The following is a 27,089-nucleotide window of genomic DNA, read 5'->3' as shown; positions in this document are numbered from 1 at the left end:
CAACAGGGCTTACTCCCAGGAAAGTGTGTGTAGGATAGCAGCTACAGAGAATGAGATGAGGTTTGAGCTGAGACTGCAGTGGAAGAGCAATTGCAGGCGTGCTTAGAAAACATGTGTAGATGATGTTGCTTATAGGAGGATGTGCTAACTAAATCCATCCAATGCTCAAAGCTGTACATTTGTAAAGAAAGCAATGTTGTAAGCCTCCAGTGCTTTTTCCTCTAAGGAAACATCATGCCCCTGGAACTTCCCCCTGCTCAGAAAGGGAGGCATAAGGGATGTAACAATGTTAAGGGTGAGTGTTTCTTCTAGCCATACAAAAATTATTCCCACTACACAGACCCTAAAAGCATTCTTGCATCTTTTATAGTTGCAGTATGAAATTCTACGGGCAAGTGTGTTATGGATAGCGGCAAAATTAAATGCATAGTACATTAAAATACTATATATACGATAAAGCTTTTCAAACATTCCAGGCAAATATGGACTCTTTCTGACCTATGTAGTTCCATGTAGTTGGGGTGGATTAAAAAAGATGACACTAAAATCCAGCATTTTTGTTAGATGTTGCTGATAAAGGCACAATCTAGCTTCTTGAGGGTAGGACTTTAAAACTTCATTAAGCCCTGAGTACCATTGACATTACTGCTCAGGGTCAAATCTGGCTTTAGTTTTAGGGGGGAAACCTTGATGGGGATTACCATGCTTACTAATGAATAATATTAATAATAATGACAGCAGAGGCAGCTCATAGATTTAAAAAACATTATCAGATTTAGTAAGAGAACTTCTAACAGACAGCCTCTTTCATGTGCATCAAATAAACATTCTGATATCCTTCTTTAGACAAGGCACTGCAGAAAAATCTGTGGAGGGGCCTCCGCAGGGGAAAGAGCACTCCAAGCCCTCAGCCCTCTGATCCCTCAGCCCTCCACACTGGTCCCCAGCCCTGTTTTCCTGCCAAGCCACTTCCTCAGAAAATCAGTGGAGGAAAGAAAACGAACTCCAGAAGAGATTCTTAAACTGCAATCCTGTTCATACTTATTGGGGAGTAACAGCCTAATCCTAACCTGTGCCAGCACAGTCAGCATGGCCTGTACTGTATCCAGCACAGGTGAGGAGATGGCTGGAGGTCTCCTCCCCTTACACAGAGGATCACCCCAGCCACACCTATGAGGCTTCTCAGTGTAGTGCCAGCAATTTAGCTTACACAAAGCCAGGAAGCCCCGTGTAGGGCTGCCTGGCCCGGACAGGGCGTTAGGATATGGCAGAGGAGGTATCTGATCCAACCCTTATTCTGCCTTCCTCAGGACAATAAACATCTCTTCCCCACCACCTGCCCCTGAGCCACCCAGGGCAACCTTACTTATGCTGGCTGGCACTACTCCTGGATGCAACATCAGCCGGCTGGCACAAACTGTTGGGCCAGTGCTGCTGGCTCACAAGTAGTCACAAACATGCTTTACTGCATGTTTGCAACACTCTGAGTTAAAGCAGGAACAGCTGCACCAGCTCAGGTGGGGGATAGGATTGCACTAAGTCTTATGCAACTTATTGGGGCTTCTGACTAGTCACGCTTAAGACTGTGCTGTTACAATTCGTATCTTTGAACATTAGAAAAGCAGTATAGAAATCTTTTAAATAAAATAAATATTGTAAGGGATGTTCTTATGATAGATGCTGGAAAAGGAATGCTCTCCTCCTACCAGCTGCCACATCACCTTGGTCATGCACAGAGGCTCCAGTCAGGCAGTCACTTCTCATGTGAGGAATCACTGGTTCAGAGGGGCTTGTGAAGCACTTGCATGATAGGCCTCCATTTGCAGAAGACAGGAGGACAAAGAGGAAGGAGGAGAAGATGACTTGATTCTAGGACAAACAAACTACATTCATATCCCACCTTGCTTCTTTGCAAGAGAAAGAGAAGTTTGAAGTGGTTCTGCTTAAAATTAATTATGCTGGCCTTGTCTCATTGACACTAAGCTTGGTGAAGTTCCTCTGGGCAGGGGATCAATGTAGCATGTATGGGCCATTTCTCAGGAGACAAGGTTAATTAAGCCCCCAGTGGCAACATGTAACATGGTAAGGAACCACAGCTCTATTTAGATATGTTCACAGAGAATTTAGCAGCATGACATACTACAGACAGGTTTCCATAATGTTTAATTGCACCAAGTTATGCCTGATATCTTTGCTGGTAGGACAGAACCTTGTGATATTCCAGTGGTCCTAGTCTGGATTCCCTCCTATGACTGTCATTGGTACTGGTGATCCTGGCCCCTGCAACACCCACAACAGGACTGCAGAATGTTGCACCCCCACCCCCAACCCACAGGCCTTCTTAGGCTTCTGCAAGGCCAAAAACCTCACTTCCAATTTTTGGACAAAAACCAGAAGCGGGGTTTAAAGGCCTTCCAGAGGCTTTAGAAGGTTTTCAGAGGGCATGAGGAGGCCTCCCTAGCCCTCTGAAGTCCTTCTAAGGGCTCCAGGGGGGAGCAGGCTTAAAACTCTACTTCCATTTTTCAGATGAAAACCGGAAGTGATGTTTTAAGCTCTCCAAAGGCCACTGTACAGTGGCTGAGGAAGATGGCGGGAGGGCAAGGAAGGAGGGTGCTGCCCCTGCAGGCATGATACCTCAGGGCATTTGCCCCCCTTGACCTCCCTCCAGGTACACCTGTGGCCATGGGTGCCAATAGCAAGGTGGGGACCAATGTGTGTTTTAAAGGGACAAGCACTATATGGTATATATAGTGTACCTCTTCCATTGCTGTTGTTTAAGTAACCCCCCAACACACACACACACACACACACACACACACACACAACCACATACAGGCCAAACTTCACATTTAATGTAACATGTAGTTTGGTCCCCAGGGCAGTGACAATTGAACTCACTCTGCCTACATTACCCACTGGAAGAAAAGTCCTTCGTTTTTCCCCACCCCCCAGGGGTGAGTTCAGGTATTTGCAATCATAAGCAGAAAAAGAAAGAGCCAAGCAACACAGAAGGAAGTGGGTATCAACAGACCTAGGGCTACTATAGAGTTCTCAAACCTGCGCTTTGACTGTGAGACAGAGAAGCAGCCATCAGCACTCAGCCAGGCAGCCACTGTTGACAGAGGCACTTCTGGGCTGAGTCATAGGGAAAGGAGAGAAGCAGCTAACCAAGGACTGAGATGCTGCAGGAACTCCATGCTCCAGCCTACACAAACAAAACAGCCCAGCAAGCAAGTCTTCCCAGCAAGCCAAAGCATGAGATTTAGGCTACAATTTGATTCACACTTTCCTGGGAGTAAGCCCCATTGACTAGAATGGGACTTACTTCTGAGTAGGCAGGCATAGGACTGGGCTCTCAGGCTACAATCCTCTCCACACTTTCCTGGGCGTAAGCCCCATTGACTACAATGGGGCTTATTTCTGAGTAGAGATGAATAGGCCTGAACTCTTAAAAGCTCAGCATCCCACCTGTGAAAGAAGCGGGATAGCTGGCAAGGGGGAGGGCTGAGTATGGAGCGGAGGAGGGGGAGGCAAAGGAGTGGAGGGGAAGGTGATTGAGAACCGCTGTCTTAGTTTCCTTCCATCCCCAAGTGTCAGGCTGTAGCGTATTTGCATAACTCTATGCAATTTGTGTAAAACACATCATTTCCAGGTCTGATTTAACAAAACACATTTTTTCTTAATCGCAGCGGGTCAGGGAACGGAACTCACGTGCATAAAAAGGCTCCACCTGTATAGTCAAATTTGCACAAGTCAACTGCACCTAAGACAAGGAGTGACTGTATCAATATGTTAAGCTGGTTACCCATAATGTGAAATTATCTGGCTGGTAAGGTAAGGGTTTTCACTGCTATCTAAAGACTGAGTAATATCCTTCTTTTTGTCCAGGTTCTTTATAATCAAGGAGAGTTTTCTGCTTTACTATGCTGAGAATGAAAAGAAGAACTTTGAAAACAATCGGTACTTTAATATACACCCCAAGGTAAGTAGTATCTACAAACATACTTGGGTCGTGCGGTCTTTCATAGAAGACTGGAGCTCGAATCAATTTTCTCTAAGGGCGGCTTCGTAGTAGAACTTGCCACACCAGGGCAGCCCCTCCGTGAGACTGATTGAAGAAGTCACCTCAGGCAGCAGACTGGCAGTGGGGGGAACCTGCCCCCATCTGCCCCCCCCACCTCTATCTAGGCTTCTTCTGCTCCCTCAGTTTGAAAAACAAGAGAGGAATGGAGTAGAAGAGGGAGAAGAGTTGTAAACTAAAGCAGTATTTCCCAAACTGTGGGTCATGACCAGATGCATGGTGGGTTGTGACACGATGCTTTCTGCTGCACTGCAGAGCCTTACTGAAAGCCTCTGGAGGCTGCTTCTGAGTCAAGCCAGGCCCGTGACCCACTCCATTGGCCTTCATGGGCTTTAGAATGCGTTAAGGAAGTGACCAGAAGCAACCTCCGTTTTGTGCCCACAATTGTCAGTTTACTTTTGAGTTGCTTTTGCAGGCATTCCAGGGCTTGCGGAGGCCAATGGAGTGGGCCACTGACTCAGCACAAACTGGAAGAAGCTGCCAGAGGCTCTCATTCAGGCTTTGAGGTGTGGTAAGGAGCATCAGTTTGCAACCCACCACAGAGGATGAGATGGTTGCAGCACTAGAAAGTGTGGGAACTTATGAAGTAGACCATTCAAGACACTCTAGCTCACCACTTTCCTCTCCTCCACACTGTTCTAATCCCATCTGCCTTCTGGACTCCAGGGAGCAGGAGGAAGAGAAATGGCTGCTGTCACATCACTGCGTGGTGGGGGGGTGGCATATGGTGCATCACTGCAGATAATAGTAGGCCTTGGACTGGTCTGGTTTGGGAATTTACATTGTTATCCTATTATTATTATTATTATTATTATTATTATTATTATTAACAGTATTTATATACCGCATTTCAACTTAAAGTTCACAAAGAGGTTTACAGAAAAAAATCAAACAACTAATGGCTCCCTGTCCCAAAAGGGCTCACAATCTAAAAAGATGCATAAAGTACATAAAAACTTCTGTGTAGTACTTGGATTATTTACACATACAAACTATGCCATACAAAGAGCTTTATACATTTGGGTACATATTGCTGGTTCCTTTGAAAGACACAAATTGAGGCCCCAATCCTATCCCAGTCGCTGAGAGCACTGATGTATCCCAGAAAAAGAGATTTTCTTAGGCCATTTCTGCCCAACGTTGCATATACGCAACAGAGACCAAATGTGTACACGTATGGGCTGGGCAGAAATTAGTTTTCAGGGAGCACGTGCCATTGCGTATTTCAGTGCTTTCCGGGATACACTCTTACAATGGAAGGGGGTTGTCATGACTTTTTGAAGACCAATTCCCTAACTATCATGATCAGACTTAGCACTTGAAGGGTTCCATGCATTTCACATGCATTATCTCAGAAATATTTTGCAACCAGATTTTTAATCCAGTCTACCCAACATTTCAGCATGTAAGGGCAGTTGATCCACGTTCACTCTGCATCTAAGAAATTGGCTAATATTTTTTAGTCACAAACCATTACCTAATTTCATAACAATACACACATACTTTTATCCTCTATAACACATCAGAACTACAATAGACCAGAAGTTTTTGATGCCTGTCAAGACTGTGATCCTTCCCAACAAACTTAATCCTTATTGCATCCTCAGGGTGTCATACCTCTTGGTGGCTGCATTGTAGAAGCCAAAGAAGAGCCCAACATGCCTTATGCAATGAAAATCTCCCACGAGGACTTCCATGTAAGTGAACATTTTTGTTTAGCTGACCAGGGATGTGCCCAAGTCACTAAGCTCAAGTCGTGAGTCACTGACCCTGCGACTCAACTCAACTCATGAGTCATAGGGTGCATCAGTTGCGACTTAACTTAAAACAATTCAAATCCTTTGAGTCACAAGTCTGAGTCATTTCAAGTCACAAGTTGCAAGTCCTTGAGCAAAAATGCACAGTAAAAAGGAAGGTGGTGGAGGGGCATGTAAGTAAGCAAGAACACACATACGCTAAAGAGATAGGGACTTGAGTCATTTTGAGTCCAGACTCTTTTTTTGAGTCACTGGCCCCCCAGTTGCAAATCCAAGAAGCACGGTGTAATGCTGAGAGGGCTGGGAAGGGGGTTAGGATACAGTGGAGAAGGCCCCCCTCCTGGGCCTGATCTGCCCCCCTTTATGCCTTCCCCTGCCCAGAAATGCCCCTTCCCCGCCACCCTCCCTATGTTCCTATGTGCTTAACTCCTCCAGCCGGTGCTGCTCCTGGATATAGTGCTGGCAAGACAGTGCATGCCTTTGAGCCAACACTGCTGCCTCACAAGTAGTTGCAAACATGCTTTCTGGCACATTTGTGACACTGAGCCAGCACAGGGACAACTGCATCAGCTCAGGCCAGTATTAGGATTGCGCTGAAAGTTCCTGAGACTCATAGGCCACTCCTTTTCTATAGAACAGACTTAAGCCATTTCTGCCCAATGTTGCATATATGCAACAGATATAAAATGTGTACACTTGTGGGCTGGGCAGAAATGGGTTAAACTTGCCCAGTTTGCAGTGGTTCAAAAGAGAGCTTATTTTCATAACTCCTTTGATTATTATTTTTTAAGGGTAATATTGTCCTAGCAGCAGAATCAGAGTATGAACAGGCCCAGTGGTTGGAGATGCTACAGGAGTCTGGAAAAGTGTGAGTACACAGGTAGTCCCTCCAGGAAGCCTGACTTGCTCTTCTTTGGGGTATACTGGCATTGCCACTGTCTCCATTAAGGAGGTAGCATTCTAGCTGTTTGCTCTCACCTTCCTCCATGTGTAGACTGAATGTGTGGAAAGGGACTGGGGATGGACTCTGTACCCTTGACCTCTGCCTGGGAAGCAGAAGTTGAGAATGGAATGTGATGGTTCCCACTTTGTCAGTGATGTCACTAGGGAGGTGCGGGGGGTGCGGGCTGCACTGGGTGACGTGCACAAGGGGGTGACACGCACTGGGGGTGACGCACTAAAATCGTGGTGGTTAGGAGTAACCCCATCATGGTATATACTGTTAGATGTGGAATTTCAAGCAGCATGCAATGCACAAAACCAGAGTGAAATATCTTATTTCTATCAAAAGATATGGCCAAAAAACTGGAGAACAAAAAATACATGGACCCCTATGGAAAGTGAAAGTGAGCCTCACAGTTGCATTTACTCACAAGTAAGCAAATGCGCCTTGGCTGGTGTGGAAGATCAGGTGAAGGAGAGTGCAAGGGTATCAGAATGGTCCTGATCCTAGGCACCTGGAGCTAAACAAGTGCTCCAGAAGGCAGCTCCCCCACCCCCACTAAAAAAGGTCAAAGCAGAGGCTTCAGCTGATAAGGTGAATCTTTTTGAGACTTGCAAAGCCAGGTGGTTCCTGACAGTCATCTGGTTTAAACAGAAGTTCTTAAATTGAACTGGGCACTGGGTAGGGCTGAAAACCTTACTGGTTTTTTTTTTTTTTTTTTGGGGGGGGGTGTTATTGCAGGCAGGCTACAGAAGAAATTCACTTGGTGGACCAGGGCTGGCTTCTGCTTATTTAATCATTTGTTTAACTTTAATTATTTATACTTATTTATTTTATTTTGCCTGATGATGTCATCATGATATCACTTCTGGCGGGTCTTGGACAGATTGTCATTCTAAAAGGTGGGTCCCAGTGCTAAAAGTCTGAGAACTGCTGCAATAAGGTGTTAGTAAGTTGACAACTGGGGGGGGGGTGACATCACTAGTGACCAAAATCACTAAAATCACAGTTCGGAAGAATAATACCATCATGTTATATATCAATCAATGTGTAATTTCATGCAGAATGTGTTCTATCCTTGTTCTGTCAAAAGGTATAGCCAAACAACCAGTGGGGCGTGGAGTGATGGTACATCACCACGTCCACCACCTGAGGTGTTGCCCTGCCCACTGCATGGGGGGTGATGCACTGGCATCCCGCACTGGATGACGCAAACCCTAGTGACGCCACTGACTTTGTTCATGTAGAGACTTCTGCCCATGAAAGTGGATTCCTTCCTTCAGCTCTTTCCATAGTCTCCTACTCCTCTTCCCTCCTCCAAAGCTCTAACATCTGGGTGGGTGGGTGAGAATAGTGCTTTGTCTGTTCACCCTCAAAAGGCTTGCACTACAGTTGAGTATTGTGTAAAAAAAAAAAAGCTATTAAAAATGAAAACACAAATAGGGCTCAAAATAACATTGGAATGCAACAATTTAACATTTGGATGCTCTGTAGGAAGTGAGCAAGCAAAAGCAGGCAATTCCGGACAATCAATTCATATGGAGGTTACCTTACTTAGATGTAAGTCCCACTCAGTTCAATAGGACTATCTCCTGAGTAGCCATGCAAAAGATCAGGCTGCACAGCTGCAAGAGTTAAGCCTGCTGAAGCCCATTGATTTCAGTGGACTTTGGCATGCATGGCTCAAGTACAGGATCAGGTTGTTGTCAGTGGTGCCTTGAAATGTCTCTGCTCACAAAAGGAGCAGCTCCAGCCTCTTGCAAAGCGCTGGCAAGCTCTTTCCATCCAGCTCTGAGATTTAGGAAAGGCAAAGGCTAGAGAGGAATCTGTGCAAACGAGCTCTCCCAAAACAGATGGGGAACTTTCAGAGCCCTGCAATGATCAGCTAAGCTGCTTAAGTTCTGCTGCTTGCTTCATACTAGCAGTTTTTACCCAGCTATAAAGCTTTTATTCCATTGGGGCTGACAGGGAACAATTAGAAACTGTTCTCCTTCAGAGGGGTTTAATTGAGGTTATGCACTTGTGCTCGGGGGAAACAATCTCAGCCTCAAATGAAATACTGGGATGAAGTTTGTATTATAAAGGCAACCATGCACTAGAGGTATAGCCCAATGTTACATACCAGAGCTCCCAGCTGTATATGTTTCAGCTGCTCCAGGTTGTCATGGCCAGTCTTCCTGGTTAAAACAAACTTGCTGCTTTTCAGCCACCAATTTATCTTAAGACCTTGCATGGTTAGATCAAGTGCTACTGACTGGCCTCTCTACAATCTGCAGATAACTAATCATGTAACCAGTTCAGGGATTGTCATTTCTGGTATTAGTTTTTATGGTTCTCTAGAAATCATTGTCAACTAATGGGTGTTGCTGAAACATAGTGCTTGAATTCCTGGTTCATGGAAGGTTTATGAAACGGGACTTTGCTAACTCCCTCTAGCATGGCAGGAACATAGTAAGAACCCTGCTGGATCAGGCCAAAGGCCTGTCTAGTCCAGCTTCCTGAATCTCACCGAGGCCCACCAGATGCCTTAGGAGCAGACAAGATACTTGCATCTCGCTGCCACTCCCTTGTATCTGGCATTGTGTCTACCTCGCACCCCCAGCAAAGACACCAGATTGCACTTGAATTTAACTTGGGCCACTTTATTAAACACAAGTGAGCAATTTTTAAATGCATGAACTACTGAACCCACCTTCCCTCCCTGCCATCCATGGCCAATTCGGATGATAGAAAAAAGTTCCTACCTGGTCCTCAGGATGAACAACCAGCTAATCTCAGTCTGTACATACCCATCATGGTTTGTAACCTATGCCAGGAGCTCCCATCTCCTGATTGGCTCCCAGCTTGGCCTCTGGAGTGGCTGAAAGACCTATATAAACTTTTGTATGGCATGCCAGCATCAGTCCTGCTCACTCTGTCAAGACCTTTGGCTGTCAAGCCAGAGCCACCTTAAATCAGTCTATTTGAATAGTCTGCCCCAGTCCTTAGCCCATGTTCTCCACTGTCTGGTCTTACACCGTTACCAAACAATCTCAGATACCACTCTCTATTTTCCATTTCAATCATCTTTATGGAGCTTGCCTCATCCTTAAAATACGTTAAATATCAAGGGTACCATCAAACCAACTTGGCTTTTACCCTTTTGACTACTCTCAAGTGGATTTCTGAATGCTGGCCCACCTTCCAGCAACTTCTATGCCTACGGCCTGGCTCAGTTTGCAGCGCAAAGTCTTCCAGCCTTCTTTGATGCCAACCGCCCACACCATTTGCTGCACAGCAAATGACTAAAGAACACCTTCACTGCCCAGTGAGGTTTAAAATAGCTCTGAAGAATTGCTTCAGTGATCATGCAGTTAGTTGCCTGCTTTGGAGAGAAGCAGAGAGGGTAGTGCTGTGAAGGTCGAGAACATTTTGAAAAATGTGACTTAATTTAAGCAGAACTGAATCTAGCCAAATAGTCTTATGTAGCAGGACTCAGCAGCAAGCAGAGATTGGGAATGGTCTCTCCTTCGCAGTGTCGCACGTAGTGCCTGTTGTGTAGCCGGGGGGGGGGGGGTAGACAGTACAGTAAGTACAGCAAGTGCCCTAACTCCCTGTGTAAGCAGCTCCTCCAGTCAGAGTTGGGGCAGCAATGGCAATGCACAGGTAAAGTCCTGGCCCACATCCACCAGATTTAGGTTCACAAGTCCAGTCTGTAGCCTTGCAAGCAGCAAAGGAATTTGGTTGTGATGTTCAACAGATTGGAGGATGCTTGTGAAGAAGACAGGAGGAGATCAAAATTTTTCATCAGCAAGGCCAGGTCTGGAGCTGCAAGAGTCAAAAGGCCCTTTGTACATTGAAAGAGACCATGAATAGAACACAAAGAATGAATTACTTATGTGCAACATTTTAATGGCCTTTTTGTTCTTTGGGGAGAAATGAGTTCCATGTTCCACTGCAGTGCCGGCAATATATTTCCATTATATCCTACCCTCCCTCTTCAGGTTAATATATGGGATGCCTGCTGTCATTGCTTAATATGCTTTCACAGAACAACTTATTTTTCTGCCCTTTTTAAAAAGGAGATTTTCTATTTTCACCTGGTGTCCTTTAAGGGGCATGGGTAGAATGTCAGATTAGGAATGGAGAGAATTGGGTTCAAATCTCCACTCAACCATGAAATTCACTAGTTGGCCCTGGTCAATCACTGTCTCTCAGTCTAACCTACCTCACAAGGTTGTTGTAAGGATAATAGAGGCACACGTTTTACTTTGGAGGAAGAACGTGATGAGCCCCTTGGAAAAAGGATGTGATGTAAATCTGAGGGATAGCTTCTCTCATATGAGACACCACACCCCCAAAGGTCATCAGGGGGGCTTGCCTATGTTTTCACCATTCGTTAAGGCAATGCCTTCTATGTGGTTGCATCACCGTTATGGAACTCCCTTTGGGATTAAGAGCTTCCCTTTCCCTGTCAGCCTTTTGACAGAGGCTTAAGACCTTTCCATTTCAGTTTCTCACTTTAGTGCAGGGGTGCTCAATAGGTGGATTGCGATCTACCAGTAGATCACGAGGCAAAATGAGTACATAAGAACATAAGAACAGCCCCACTGGATCAGGCCATAGGCCCATCTAGTCCAGCTTCCTGTATCTCACAGCGGCCCACCAAATGCCCCAGGGAGCATACCAGATAACAAGAGACCTCATCCTGGTGCCCTCCCTTGCATCTGGCATTCTGATACATAGCCCATTTCTAAAATCAGGAGGTTGCACATACACATCATGGCTTGTAACCCGTAATGGATTTTTCCTCCAGAAACTTGTCCAATCCCCTTTTAAAGGCGTCTAGGCTAGACGCCAGCACCACATCCTGTGGCAAGGAGTAGATCACGGAGTGCCAACGCCCCCCTTCAGGTGCCTCTGGGAGGAAACGCCAGGAGTAAGGCCCATTGTACTCAATGGGGCTTACTCCCAGGTAAGTGTGGCTAGGATTGCAGCCTCATAGCCTAATCCTAGGCATGTCTACTCAGGAGTAAGTCCTGTTATACTCAGTGGGGCTCAAGGTACACCAACATACTTTGCACACATAAATGTTATATGTTATGATGGCGCGAACATTGTAAAAAAAAACTCTGGTAGATCTCCGGGCCTTGCTGGGTTTCAAAGTAGCTCTCGAGCCAAAAAAGTGTGAGCACCCCTGCTTTAGTGTTTTTTTGTCTTTTTGGTTCTCCTGCATTGATGATTATGTTGTTTTTCCTGCTTGTTTTATTGTGGTTTTTGTCTTTTGATTATGTTTAATTTTTTTTTAGGTTTCACTCTGCTTTATGGTTTTAAATGATTGTTGTTAGCTACCTTGAAACAAAGGGGAAAGGTCAGCTACAAATGTGTTACAGTATGAGTAAAAAAATAATAAATGTTTGTTCCATTATTGTTTTTGTTCTTTTTTTTAAGGACCTGGAGAAATGCTCAGCTGGGAGAAGCCATGATTGAGACCCTTGAGGCACAGGGACTTCAGCTTGCCAAAGAAAAACAGGAGTATTTAGGTTGGACTGAGCAGCTGCTAATTACACAGGCCAACACACATTTTGCTTCCTCAAATGTTACACCAATTCCTGGGTTTATTTGGGGTGCTGATTCCAAAAATGGCATCCGTTTTGCCCTATCACATCTAGTTTGGAGATATAGTATAGCCTCATTAGTGAATGGTTCAAGCAGCTTCCTCAGAAGCTCTTCTCTTCTGACCCTCAGTTTTGTAGGCCTGTGTTATCTGAATTAAATTTCAGGAGCACTAACATGCTTATCATCACCATATAGAACCATCATTACTCTATACCAGAGGCTGGCAACCTACAGCCCATGGGCTGGATCTGGTCTGCCACCCAAAGTTATCCAGCCCATGTGGAGCTTGGCTTGGGAAGCAAAGCCTCCCTCCCAATTTGCTGTGCACCTGTCCAGCATGTGGCAAATTGGTTGGGAGTCTCTTTGCCTCCCAAGCCAAGTTCCACAGCCACTTCCAGGAGCTCAGTAACCTAGAAATTCAGTGATGATATGATAACATAATCACTGCACATCTGGCCCCTTTGCTCTGCTCTATACAGTACTTGAATAAACAAAATCACAGGAGGCTTTGTGACATCAGGACATCTTCCTAAGCAGCCTCCTTTGTAAAACTCTGGTTGAGGAGACTGATTCTGTGTAGCTTCAGAACATTTTTTTTTTCTAATCAACGACCTCAATTTAAGCAGGTGTTTCTACCAAGTTATTAGGGCAGACAAAAATAGTACTGAGTTAATGAGTATTGCAGGAACATTGGTAACTGCCAAGGTAATTGCTTGTAACTGCCCGGGTTAAGAATGCAGCATGGAAGGCAGTATTTGTAGGAGAAGCTGGATCCTGGCTGCTTAACCCTTGCCATACTCAGTAAATCTCCCCCTCAGTATCTTTCCCCTGGGAACCTGGTATCAGGGAGCCTGGTTGAGTCACAAATAGTTAAAACTGAAGGGCAGGGTCATTTGCCATCTAGAATTGCTGGGAGTTGGCACACTGAAACTTTTGGAAGGAAGGTCCTGGAAGCAGAACAAGAATCATGGTTTTCAGTATCATTAATGGGGTGGGACATAGTGAAAAGACAACACCACAGTTCTCAGATCAACACAGTGCAAGCTCAAAGCCAATAGTACAAGTTGGTATCCCTTGTTCTGAAATGGTGCCTTTCATGAAGACCACTTTCATTTTTCCGGTGTATTTGCAGATAAACTGATGGAGGAGACAGAGGAGCTGTGTCTGCAGAGGGAGCAGACAGAGGTTTGTCCTTCTCATGCAAACTATTGAATATATTTATTGAACACATTTATAATGGCAAGACGCTCAATTGCTTGCAATAGGATTGTACCCTTTCTTACTCCCTCTAGAAGTTCAAAATGAAGGGTTCTGTGGGATTTGAAGAGACTTCTGGGTGTTGATACCACAGGGATTAATCACAGGGCAGCTTCACGGAGCTGTGCAGTGTTTTGAACCCACTGCCCACTTGTGGGAGATGTTGCTTAGGTCTGGTCAGGATTTCATCAGCTCTTCTTAGGATGAAGGTATTTCAGACAAGTGGGGCTATTGGAGAAGCATGCTCACCACATTCAATCCAAACACACCTTTCCTCTTCAGGATGAGCTCGGGGAGGAAAAATGGTCATGCCTGTTTTCAGCAGAAATTTGCTGGTAGAACATCTGCCATTTCAGCTTCAAAGCCGTGGAAGGCAGCTGGGGTAACATACACCCTGTTTAGGTATTGTATCAAGTGGGCAGCAGTACCTATGTAATATGGGGGGGGGGAGAAGCACCAGCAAACCTTAACCCTGTGCTGATGTGCTCCTGAAGCCCCACCCCCACTCCCTCCATGTAGAATATGGGTCTACAGTGACAAAAGCTCTCCATAGGGAGAGATCCTCCCTGTGATTAAGAATACAGGGGTTCCAGTGTTTGTAATCACAAGGAGGAACTCTCCCTGTGGAACGTCTGTCACTGCAGACAACATTCTCCACTGAGAGTGCAGCTTGTCGGTACACTTTTGCTCTGACACAAGCCCCCATGGTATAACGCCTGAACCGGGGTCTACTGGCTAAGGGATGTGTGCTCTCTCTTTATATTACATCTGTCTTCCACCTTAGTGTTGCAGTGTATCCCCCTTGTTGGTCAGGCTTCCAACCGGTGTCTGTGCCAGGTTGCTGTGGAAGCTCAGGGCAAAGCCTTGTGCTGGGCCCCCATGGTGCCCCCCTCCTGGATGGCACATTGGGTGCTACTTCTGCTACTGGTGCTGAAGATCCAGATGTTATCCTAGCTTGCTGGGCCCACTCAGTGCTTTCCATGGACGAACTAGAAGGTGTTGTAGTTTATGTTATTACTGTGAGCCCCCTTGAACAGTTTCTTGTACAAAGATGAAGCACACTAGTTGAACAAAAGTGTGTGACTGACCCACACTGTCAGATAAACTCTTCAGCCCTTTGGAAACTGAACAGATCCGATTATTCTCTTCTAGGCACTAGAGCGCCTGAACCAGGTGTTGGAAGCAGAGAAGCAGCAGTTTGAGGAGGTTGTGCAAGACCTGCGAGTGGAGCAAGAGCAGATTAAGCGGTACAATGCCCCAGACATGGAGGGGGCCAAGGGGAAAAGTGGGTCTTTCCATTGGAAGCCTAGAACAGGCGATAGGGCTTATAGTGATGCATGATATGGAGCAAGTGAATAGAGAGAAATTTTCTCGTTCCCCCATAACCCTGGAATCCAGATTCATCTAAGAAACCGATTTGCAGGAAATTCCAGACAGACAAATGGAAGAACTTCTTCACATTGCACGTGGTTCGCCTGTGGAACTTGCCGACACAAGATGCGGTGAAAGGCGTGAACTTAGATGGCTTCCAAAAGGGATTAGACACATTTATAGTCTTGATGGCAATATGCTATCTTCAGGTTTCGAGGCAGTGTTCAGCTGAAGAATAGTTGCTGGGAAGCCACAGTGGGAGGGGGCTCTTTGCCTACATGCCCCACTCCTGGGCTACCCAGAGGCATCTAGTTGGCCCCTGTAGGGCATTTGGGAGCTGGACTAGATGGATCATTTGGTTTGATCCGGCAGGGCTCTTCTTCTGTTGTAGGTGTTACAGGCGCAGCTGTCCTACCATAAAAAGGTAGCACCTTTTGATAAGACTGTTGTGAACTTAAGGATTTGAATCTCTGTTCTTCCACCAACTGCATTTCCATGGTTGTCTCACAGAGAGCTGGAAATGACAGCCCGGTCCCTTAAAGGAGTGGAGGAGGAGAAGAAAGGACTTCGGAGTTTGACAGACACACTGCAGACAACACTGGAAGTAGGTGCCTGATTCTTCTTTTACGGCTGACAGTCTTTCAGACCCAGTCATTTGCCTGCCTGGGAAATGAGTTAAAAGGCTCCCACCTACTGAATGAGAAACAATATGTAGAACTCTTAAGGATATAAGGAAGGTTTTTCCTCCATACCACAATTCCGTTGCTTATGGGAGGAGTTTTGTGGCAGTGGTTTAAGGACTATTCACTATATTGACATGTGGGATTATTTTTCACAATCCCTCACTGACCAATCATGTTTTTTTAATCAAGGTGGAAGGGTGAAGGTTGCTAGCTGTTGTCCCTCTGTGTTGTGGAAAGGTCTGTGCTTGTAATTTCTTCCTGATGTGCAACTTTTTTAAGGTTCAGGAGCCCTGCCAGAAATGAAATTAGCAACCTTCAGCATTTTCACTATCCTTAGGGCTAAGCCAGATGTTATGGGGACATACTCAAGTGTCTGTCACAATCAAAGCAAGGATGGGAGAGGAGCCTTGCTTAGGGTTACCAGATACAAAATGGGACAGAGTGTCTATGTCCTTAACCATTGTATAGAAGACAGAATTTTGGAAGGTGCAGCTTTTTACACCCTTCCACGTTGAGCTGCACCTGCCAAAATTCCTGTGCCATAGTTAAATGTATAGGCACTCTGTCCCACTTTGGTAACCCTAGCCTTGATAGTAAAAGAAGCATGTGCGAGGCAGCAGGATTGAACCTTATTCCCCTGCAGTTAGTTGTTCCAGCTACTTTTGTCCCTGTTCCGGTATGGGAAGTGAGTTGAGAATGGGGAAAAGTAACTGGAGCAAAAGGCTGAGAGGAGAAACAGGTGGGGAAGGGTTTAGCATCCTTGATCCTGCACAAGCCCATTACTATTAAGGTAAGACTTCCACTTGTCTAAATTCTTAAAATGATCCTTCTTAAAATGATTGTTTTTGTTCTTGTTAAGTTTACTTGCACGACATCATTGCAAGGGTTTCCAAAGATTTTTCGGCACCTGTACTCTTACTATAGGCCAACAGGTACAAATCAATCAGGTACAGCCTTTTCTAGTATGGATATTGAGTGATGGTGAAAGATGAACCTTCTGGGTTTCTGCTTGAGAAACATTGCTAAGGACACAGGAGCCCTGCAAAGAAAAATATGGCAACCATACTTGGAAATTACAATTGTGTGAACAAAAAAATTGTTTGGTGTGTCCCTAGAGATGGAACATGGGAAGGGAACAAGCTTTATCATTGCTTACAATTATTTGTGTGACCCCCCCCCCCCATCAAGGAACTCTCCCTGGAAAAGCAACGAACTCTGGAAATGCTGGAAGAGAGTAAGAATCGGCTGGAACCCCAAGCTAACCCTAGTAAACAACCAGGTCTGCAGAGCAGCCTGCACCAGATTGAGGCGAAGATGCACCAGCTGCTAGAAGAGAAACTCCTGGCTGAAAAAAGGTGGGATGCGAAGTGAAGGTTAAAGGTGTGGTTCAGATAGGTGTGGTTGCTGCATTGCACCTCAAGGTCTCTTCTCCCAGTCCTGATTTTCACCAGCTCCCTAGATGCTGGAAAGCACAGCTAGGGTGGGAGAGGAGGGCAGGAGATCAGAGGCAGCGGGGTGGTGTGAGGGGTGGAACCAGGCAGAAGGAGCACCTGGGCTTGTAAAGGTGCCGATTGTTACCTCACAGCCCTTCGAACAAAGGGATGAGCAAAAACTTTACCGTACCAGAGAAATGGGATTGTGCTTTCCTTGTGCTTCTTTGCAGAATGAAGGAAAATGAGGCGCGCTCCCGGGCACTGGAAGAGGAGCGGGAGTTCTATTCCTCCCAGTCCCAGGCCTTGCAGAACTCGCTGTCTGAGCTCACTGCAGAGAAGCAGCAGACTGAGCGAGACCTCAAGGTACTGACGGCATGCAGGTACGCGTGGCCTTGGCTCTTGCCTTGAGCTCAGCACAACCTTTGGCCACCAACTCCTCTGAGATGCGGCTCACAGCCTTGTGCTGGTGTTTTCTGGAGACTGGGCCCAGCCTGTCCATGAAGTGGAATGAGGCAGCCTGTAGAGGGAGACACTTTGGTTCGTTAACCCATTTCTGCCCAGCCCACAGGTGTACACTTTGTTGCGTATATGCAACATTGGGCAGAAATGGCTTAATATCACTTTCTTTCAAGGTGCAAGACCTCAGGTTTTGTTTTTGTTTTTTGGAAACCTGTTCCTGTCTCTGCCTTGTGTTTATTTGCACATGGCTCTGAAGCTGCTCATCTTCTCGTAAGCAGGGCACAAACGTCCTTACACCTGCCTTACATGCTAAGAAAAGGGGATCTTAATTGGCATTGTAGCATGAAAGGATTCTACCGTGGTAGTGCTCTGGGGAGAGTGACAGTGTAGCGCTGCCCAGTGGAGGTACCACAATCCCCTTATTCTGTGCAGTGGCTTAGGCCTGAAACCATTCCAAAATTGTCTGCCTCTTTATAATGGTATCCTATTGTTTCTCAGTCTTGTTTACTGTTTCCCTTAGTAGAGGCAGGCTACAAAGAAAGATTCCAATTTTGGACGTCTGAGCACTGTCGTCTTGTACAGTGTGTGTGTGTCTAGTGTATGTTTGGTCTCCTGGTTGGCTTTTGGTTGGTTGATTGTAGACTGTCTGATGTCTACATCAGGAGGCCTGATGTAGGCTGTCTGAGGTCTACATCAGGGCAGGAGGTCTGGTCTAGAGGGTAGAGCCTCCCGTTAGCCCAAAGATAACATCAGAAGGTTGCCAGTTCGAGGACACCGGCAGCTCCCTGAACGGCTGAGAATGGCGAGACCTTGAAGCAGCTGACAAGCCCAGCTGAGTGATTCCACCTTCTCTTGGTGTGAGCAAGAAGTGTCTTGGCTGCCCTCCATGTGAGAGATGGAGCTGCTTGTCAGCCTGTGTGGGAGAACTGGAGGCCAGAAGTGAGGCCAAACTAGGGAGATCCATTCTGAAATGTTGTTGGTTCTTGAAAGAGAGAACCTCTAGGATTGTAAAAATCCCCTTGAGGGATTTAGAAATGACTGCCTATGTAAACCACCTTGAATAAGTCAGAGGAGTAATCCGATGACCAGAAAGGCGGTTAGTTATTATTATTATGTCCTTCCTGCTCAGGCAGAGGTGAAGGTGCGCATGGATCTGGAGAAGCGCCTGCAGGAGGCAGAGGAGGCCCTGCAGAGCCTTGAGCAAGGTCTGAATTGCCTGCATCGTAACAAAGAGAAGGAGGAAAAAATGAAAGCTGATGTCAGCAATCTTAAAAGTAAGTGAGCACTGCAGATTCACATCACACCTCCTAGCACTGTGGTGAGTGGGCTCCGTAATGGGTGCATCTCATCACCTGAAAGAATTTGAAAGCAGAAACTCATCATGTAGGCCTAACCAAGCAGAGTAGACATTGTACAACAGGTAGTAGTAAGAGTCTCAAGATCTCAAAACCCTCAAGAGTGCTGATCACTAGTGTGGCACTTTATAGGCAACAACTGTTTGAATTATATTTTCAAAAGAAATTCAGTGCTTCCTGGAGATGCCCTAGTAGTACTGCTTCCTTGTCTCACAGATGGGAATCATCTGAAGCAAAGATACATAAAAGCACAGATCCCCCCCACCCCATGTGAATCACCTTCCCATCTTGAAGTTTAAAGGGGCTGTGCAAGGAAGGAGCAAAGTGAGAGTAGGGAAGCTGATTGCTGCTGAAGAAAACCTACTTCCCAACACTCTCACACCTCTCATTCCTCATGCAGACAAGTTTAAAGGGATTATGCAAGGAAGGAGCTTAGTGTCTGAAGTGGCCTGTCACTGCTTCTATGGCTTTTTTGAAGTGGTTTGCCATTGTTTGTCTGGCAGTGTGAGGGGATGAGGAAGCAGCCACTGATCTGGTTCCTTTCTTGTCATCCCTTCAAATGAAACAGGAAGTGCGGGACATGATGGGTGTTCCCAGCATCATCTGCACTTCCTGTTTTGTCAAGAGGATTGCATAGAAGGAGCAATGGGTAAGTAGCCCTTTTGCCCCCTATCTCAGAAAGGATGGAGCAGCAGCAGGCAGTGATTTCTGTTCAGCTACCCCTTGAGTTATACAGATTGAGCATTAATGCAAAATGCACTGGCATGTGTTTTGCTTTGCATAATTCATGCTAACGGCAGAATTTCCCTGGTGCGCAATTTAGATTTTGCTGGATGTGTAATAAAAACAGGCTTGATTAAGAGGCTCATCTGGGAAGAAAGTGTGTTTCTTTCCTAAGTAGAGCATTCCTAAGTAGAGCTGAGATAGGCCCCATCTGAAAACATGGAGAGTCACTACCAACCAGTGTAGACAATTCTGAGTTAGGTGGCCCAGTGGTCTGACTTTCTGTGTCAGCTTCCTTCCAAATGACAATCACACATTCACAATGGCTGGGTCTTCCCAGGGTACAAACTCTGTTAGTTGCACTATTTGGTGCAACAGTGGTAGCATTGATCGGGGATAACCAATTGAAATGCCCTAAAGCCAGGAGGGAATCTAGGAATTTTGTGTTCTCATCGTATTTGGTTTTCCAATGCAGTATATTTTGTGATGATATTGTTTGAGAACCTTTGTTCTTTACAAGGACCAAGTGCCTAGTTCTCTTGGGAAAAGTTCACAAACATCTGGGTCTTGCCTACCAATTTTGCTGAGCTGAATGATGGAGTCTTGTTCAGAAACCAGAAGGTTTTTCTAGAATCCTTCTTGAGAGCCCAATCCTGAACTCGTGCGTCAGCTGTCTGCCAGCACTGAGTGCAGCAAACATGGCATAAGACATGCCCATGACACTCAGCACTGTGTCAGTGCTGGTGCTGTCTCAGCACCAGTCCACCCTGAGCCAGCCCCAGCCGAAGACCCACCTCATGCCACTCAGAGCAAGGGACGTGCTCCAGGCGGTGAGGTTAGTCGGGGTGGGGGGAAGGCGTTCCGGGGCAGGGGAGATGGGACCAGCAGAGCTCTGTCCTGCCAGATCCAGAACCCTGCATCAGGCCATGGGGCCGGACACGGGGCCTCTGTTTTGGCAAAATAGCCAGCACAGACCTGAGTAGTCCCATTGTGGGGCTTGGGCCTGGAACTCAAATCTCAGATGTTTCAGCTGTAATAAATGAGGAAAACTGCATAAATCATAAAATTAGGCAAATAAAACATTTGCCTAATTGATATAATTTATTCTGATGATAGAATTACAACTTTGCAAATGCTGGAAATGTCGCTTGCAACTCTAAAGTTTTACAAAACAGCACTGACTGTTCTATTTCCTTTGGTGGTGTATTTTACAGATTTGGACTGGACTGAAAAAGAATTCTCAGGCAACTTCTCCTACCTTAAAATTTGTAGTTTCCCAATTCAGTTTTTAACATTGCCAGCTATGGATATTGTGACCATGGTTTAGGGATTTCAAAAGAATAAACAAGGTGTATTGAAATTAGCAGGTTAATGCTTATCATTTATTGCCTTGAATAAATTCTGCATCCGGTGGATTGATTTTTAGTTTCATAAAAGCCTTCTTTAAAGTCAAATTTCAAAAACATTTGAAAATGCTCAACATTCAAATTCTAAAACATTGCCAATTTTCTGCAAAATTTTATTTTGCCTTGAATTGAGTCGTAACATACCTAAGGACAACATTAACTATGTCTCCCTTGGATGTCACCTGCCTGTAGAATTCTTTGAGGAATGCATCCGGACTGCCGAATTAGAGGCCAAAATGCCAGTGATCATGAAGAACTCTGTGTACCTCCACAAGGCTGCCACTCGTAGGATAAAAAGCTGCCGATTTCACCGCAGAAGATCCAGCAACTCGTGGAATGATTGTAGGTTATGTGATGATGTGGAATGACCAGAGGTTGAGGAGGGGCTGTAGCTCAGTGGAAGAGCCAGTGCTTTGCATGTGGAAGGTTCCTGGTTAATCTCTTGCTGTCTGTGGGTAGGTCTGAGAAAAGACATTTATCTGAAACTCTGGACAGCTGGTGTATGGACAGAATGGACAGTTCTGGACGGAATGGGGTGGTGACTGGGAATTCACTGGGGTGACTGGGGTGGTGAGCAAGGCGAATTGGGCCCAGGAAGAGCAGCGCCCACCCAATTTTGACCCCCTTCTCGGGCCTGATCCATCTTCATGGGTCAGTGTGGATTTGCGCCAGTGATATTTGCTGGTGCACGTCTGGGAGGAGTCCTTGAGCCAGCATAGGCCTTCCCTGGGGCAAGGGAACCAATGTTCCCAATGAGGCCTCACCATACCAAACCTTCTCTGTGGGATATAGAGGATGTCAAGTTGGTGCCACTGCATCGCCACACAAGTTGTTGCAGTGTGTTGGGCTGCCTGACACTTTGGCATAGATACCCAGGAAATGTTCAGATTCTGGGCCTGCCTGACCAAATGGTTGGGTCTTTAGTTTGACTTTCTGGCACTGAACTGCATTTACCCTGTGAGGCTCCATGAGCTTTTGCTGAGTGTCACCTATGTGAAACAGTTTTTCTCACTGAGTGGAGCCCTTAGCCTAATAGCTTCCATATTCAACACCATCACTGCCCTGGGTGGACCTTGTGTCTAGTGCGGGCCAGTCAGTCCTGTCTGCTGTTCTTGTTTCAGTGCGGCAGTCACACTCATTCATGTATGCGGAGGCTGAAAGCATAGAAGAGCTGAAGCAAGCGGCCAAGAGGCTGACCCAGGACCAGTACTTCCGGGAGACCATCTATCAAATCATGATGTCACAGAAAGATTCATCTTCAGGCACCAAAAAGTGAACTCTTGCCTCCTCCCAGGAGGCTGTTTCCAAACACAGTTTGTCATCATTCTGCTCCACAAAAGGCCAAATTTTAGGGGCGGAAGTGGGGTGCCAGCAGTCTTCCCCAGGGAATGATGGGTGGCAAACAGAACGCTCTTCACTGTGGAGTGTTGTGGCCAAACTGCTGTTGCTGGTGTGTTTCACCCAGCATGCCATGGCTGTTCTGCCACCCACTCTGGATCCCAGTGGTTGACCCTACTTCCATTATAATATGCTTTTTGTCACAATTCTGCAGTCAATGTGAAAGTGAGCCGCAGGCCATTAGCTCATTGCCAATTCCAGGCTGCTGGGGCAAAGCCCTGCCCATTCCCTGATGCTGCATTGGGTACTGCCACTGCCATTGGTACTGATATTCCAGGGGTTGGCCTGCCTAGGTGGGCCCTTTAAGTGTGGGCCCTCACCCCTGCCCTATCAGGCCAACCCCTGATGTCATTCTTGCATTAGCTTTTTCAGTATTTTTCTTCTCATGGCACACTGACCTCTAAGGTCTTTTTCTCTTGTGATGTCACTTCCAGGACACTCTTCCGGGTTCTGCCGGCAGAGGAAGAGGGATAGACAATTTGTTACAACAGTTGGCCTAGAAACACAGGGGTTTTTCGCCAACGATTTTCAGCTGCTATGCTCCAAAGTCCTGTTGCACACCTGTGGACCTTTTGCAGCACACAATCTCTGCAGCAAAGGAATGTGCCGCAGCACACCGGTTGAAAATCACTACCTTAAATAATGTCCAGCCAAACTTTTCAGACCAGGAGCAAATACAGATCACCACTCACCAGGGAGTAATGAACATTTAATCAGTTAAGGGTTGCAATATTTAATCAATTGATCAGATTGCCAATGCAATCCTATGCATGTCTACTAGGAAATATTCAGTGGCGCTTATTCCCAGATAAGTGTACACAGGATTGCAACATCAATGATTAAAAAAAAATATATATATATAACCCACTTGATAAACGAAAGGCATCCCTAGTTAATGGAGAAATAAGTTTTTAAAAGTTATTATTTTTAATATAAGCACTTACAAAAACTGAATTTGGCAAAGACCATCTTAAGAGATATTTGCATTTTTCTCTTGCATATTATCTAAAAAAGAGAAAAGATTGATGTTTTTCAGAAGTATTTTACTCATATGCAAATTTGTCCAAATGTAATAAATTAATCAGCTGGTTAAAAGTCAGAACCAATCAAGAAGATTTCTTTTTTTTTTTTTAATGACAAAGGACCCAATCCTATCCAACTTTCCAACACTGATGTAGCTGTGCCTAAGGGGCGTGCATTGCATACTGTGGTGGTGGGGGCAGTCATGGAGCCCTCTACAAGGTAAGGGAACATTTTTTTAAGGGCTGCAGTGCAGGTGCATCAGCACTGGAAAGTTGGATAGGATTGGGCCCCTAGTAATTTACCCTGGTAAGTAGCATCCAATCCAATCCAAGCTGCTCCTGCGCTGCTTCCTTGGATTTCTGACCCTGAGTGCATGGTTACAATTTGCTTCATCACATGTCATCACATCCTTCATCCTTGTTAGTCCACATCCTGCAGTGAGTGGGGAGGCAGTCACAGAGGCCTCCTCAAGGTATGGGAACATTTGTTCCTTTACCTCGGGGTTGCAATGCAGCTGCACCAGTGCTGGAAAGTTGGATAGGATTGGACCCTTAGCTTGCACTGATGCTATTAATGTCAAGAATTGGAAACAAGAGCAGAGAAAAATAGTGAAAGTGTCCTGCTAGTTGGCCAGAGCAAGTCTGGCTTCAGGATTCAGAGAACCCTCTGCAAATTACCTTAATAGGCCACTGTGGTCTTGGTTGGCCGAACAGCAGTGGTGTAGCTAATGAACGTGTAGCCCAGTGTGGAGCTCAAAATGATGCCCTGGAAGTGATGTCACAACCGGAAGTGACATCACACCCGGGCTTTTAAAAAAGTGCAAACTGATGGGAAACCTGCCTCTTCCCCCTAGCAGTTCACTACCCACTTGATCTGCCACCTCCCCCAAGCCAGTGACATAGTTAAGGCGTCTATCTGCTACCTGGGATCAAAGAAGATTTTGTAGCCCTTGCATGACAAAATCAAATTTAATTAAGTAAATAAATAAAAAGTGTGCCCCTTATTGATTAGAGACACTGTACTGGGGTGAGGGGGACTGTTATTCTCTCCCTGCTAAATGTAAGAGCAGCACAACTTGAAAAAGTGCCTCTTTACCAGTTAGCAGGAGTAGCTGGAAATGAGAGCTGACTCATATTAACACCTTATTGGTTCTGTGCTGTATCATAATAACATCTCATTGGCTCTCAGAACAATCAGTCTCAAAGGTCAGTTTTGAGTTAAAGAAATCCACTTTTTGTTCCTTAAGGCAATTGTGTTTTCATTTTCTGGTTAATTGGCCATAACTTTTGATAGAATACAGATATTCTAATGTGGTTGTTTCATTGCATTCTGCATTAAATGATCTTTCCAATGATATATAACATGATGGTATTCATACATACCAAGATTTTCACAATTTTAGCCACTAGTGTCAAGCTCAGCTTGTTGCTCCCCTAAAGCTTGTTGCCCGGTGTGACTGCCACCCCCTGCAGCGCCTTAGCTATGCCACTGCCCAAGAAAAGTCCTCCACCATCACAAAGGCTATGGGCACAGAGGCAGTCCCAGGGATCAGCCTTGGATCCTTCTGAGGGCTGCGGGCTGCTGCCCCTGAGTCGGTCACAGGAACAAGCCTTTTCCAGAACCCTTGACTAGTATGACTGCTAACTGTAGGAACTTACATGAACAGTTTCCCTCTTTGTACCATCTAACAAAAGAAAAAAATGTGGCCGGTGGAGAACTACTGTATGGGAATAGTTATTCTATCATTGGATCTGAGGAGCATTGGCCCCCTCTACTGGCACTCAGTATCAGTGCAGTTGGTGGAATTGAGCAGCTTTACAGGCTATTAAAACAAACAAACCCCCAATGTACAACTACATCCAAATGTCTTAGGCTGCAATCCTATACACACTTTCCTGGTAGTTAGTCCCAGTGAGCACAGTAGGACTTACTTCTGAGTAGACATGCATAGGATTGTGCTCAAAGACTCTCAGCTGCAAGTGTGTAGCTGTTTAATAATAAATGGGCCATGAGAAACAAGCAATGCCTTCATCCAAATGGACACAAGAAAGATTCCCTTTCCTTTCATTCCCATCTTGGCTCTATCTAAAGATGCCAGTTTCATGTTGAACCCAAACCTCATCCTGGATTCAAACAGAGCTTATGTCCAATAAGACACGATACAGTGTACATAAGAGAATAATGCTATAATGTGTGCAATGTAGGCAAATCCAGCACCTTGTTTAAATAGCTAGATGATGCTGTTGTTGATCTTGATCAGGACAGGCAAGCAAGGCAGGTGGGTCTGCTTGTAGCTCAGTAAGACTTTTTCCTCCTTTCACTTCTTCTGAGACAGGGCCTGATGATCAGTCACAAGATAGGAGGAGTATGTGGGGGTTGTGTGAGACCAAGAAAGAGTGGTGTATGCATGCTTGGCAAACTGGATGTAGCCTCATGGCCCTCCTCTAATCATGATCAATATGTACCTTAACAGGCCACTTTAATCGATCACCCCATTTATACTGTAGTTTCTGTTGTAATGGCAGGGATACTGAGGTACATCAAATCCTGCAGTTCCAAAGTTAGCAGCAGAACATGAATTAGAGCTCAGGGGAAAAGTGGACTCTTAGGGAATTGCTTATCTTGGAGGTTGGTTTTCGATGGAAGTTGGAAGTTCGATGTTGGGAATATAGGGGTACGGCTGGAAATTATTGACCACTACAAAGAGCACAGCCATGGTTGTGGGAGTTCCTCGGCCTCACCTGTTTTGTTTTGCACATTTATTTATAAGAATACACAGAGAACATAAAACAAAAAATGTATTACTTCATGAAACATGCAACAACAGTGAGACAAACACACACCATTACATAATGTAGCTGAAGCTTGGCCTGTCTTTCTAGCTTAAGTTCACATAGTCAAATATTTCTACTGAAAAGTTGTTCAGATATGGTGGCCAAATCAGGGAATGTGCTGACACACAAATTCTGTCTTCCTGGTTTATGGCAAGCCATCGTGTGCTGCAAAATCTGCACTGGACAGTCTGTGGTTAATGCTAACCATAGTTTGCGTCCAAATCAGATAAGGAAATTATGGTCTGAACTGGGTTTCCTATAGTCTACACTAGGCAAACTAAGGTTAGCAATCTCCATAGTTTGCCTAATTTTGGTGTTGTGACAAACTGATTAGTGCAAACCAGGAAGTGGAGGACAGAGCTGGTACATGTAAGGGGAAAAGGAAGGGGAAGCACATAAGTTCATGGTACATTCTCCCACTAGTTAAACCATGGTTTGGCCAAGACATATGAACTGGGTGATTATATTGGAGACATTTCTTGACTGCTAGCCTGGTTTGGTTTTCAGATTACTCAGTTGGCATGTACAGACACATAGACCCCTATATTAGGGTTCTTTTGTTCTGCAGCTGTTTTGATTCCAGTTGCTATCTGCCTGATTTCTGATGGTACAGGAAATAAACAGCAGTTTACTCAGTAGCAAGTCTCACAGTGTTCAATGGGGTTTACTCTCATGCAGCCTAAGAGTTGGAACAAGACTTGTGGCATTTGCAATTGTAACGTTTTGAATGGGGAAATCTGAATAAGTCTACTGCAACATCCAAGAGAA

At 45.5% G+C, this 27,089-nt stretch overlaps 1 protein-coding gene across 1 annotated transcript in view; it reads left to right on the top strand.

The window, feature by feature from the left end:
- Positions 1–22,342, top strand: part of PLEKHD1 (pleckstrin homology and coiled-coil domain containing D1) — a 33,353-nt gene extending 11,011 nt beyond the window's left edge. Inside the window, exons 2-13 of the mRNA XM_066610556.1 lie at positions 3,889–3,982; positions 5,689–5,778; positions 6,630–6,706; positions 12,212–12,303; positions 13,512–13,564; positions 14,789–14,883; positions 15,518–15,611; positions 16,879–17,045; positions 17,354–17,486; positions 18,712–18,856; positions 21,259–21,408; positions 22,188–22,342. Of these exons, the coding sequence (XP_066466653.1) occupies positions 3,889–3,982; positions 5,689–5,778; positions 6,630–6,706; positions 12,212–12,303; positions 13,512–13,564; positions 14,789–14,883; positions 15,518–15,611; positions 16,879–17,045; positions 17,354–17,486; positions 18,712–18,856; positions 21,259–21,408; positions 22,188–22,342 (1,345 nt within the window). The remainder of the gene's footprint in view (positions 1–3,888; positions 3,983–5,688; positions 5,779–6,629; positions 6,707–12,211; positions 12,304–13,511; positions 13,565–14,788; positions 14,884–15,517; positions 15,612–16,878; positions 17,046–17,353; positions 17,487–18,711; positions 18,857–21,258; positions 21,409–22,187) is intronic.
- Positions 22,343–27,089: the final 4,747 nt, after the last annotated feature.

This window comes from Tiliqua scincoides, chromosome 1, assembly GCF_035046505.1.
Source record: "Tiliqua scincoides isolate rTilSci1 chromosome 1, rTilSci1.hap2, whole genome shotgun sequence".
In the NCBI taxonomy this organism is placed as follows: Eukaryota; Metazoa; Chordata; class Lepidosauria; order Squamata; family Scincidae; genus Tiliqua; species Tiliqua scincoides.
The sequence above is the reverse complement of the archived record's forward strand: the minus strand, read 5'-3'. Positions and strand labels throughout refer to the sequence as shown.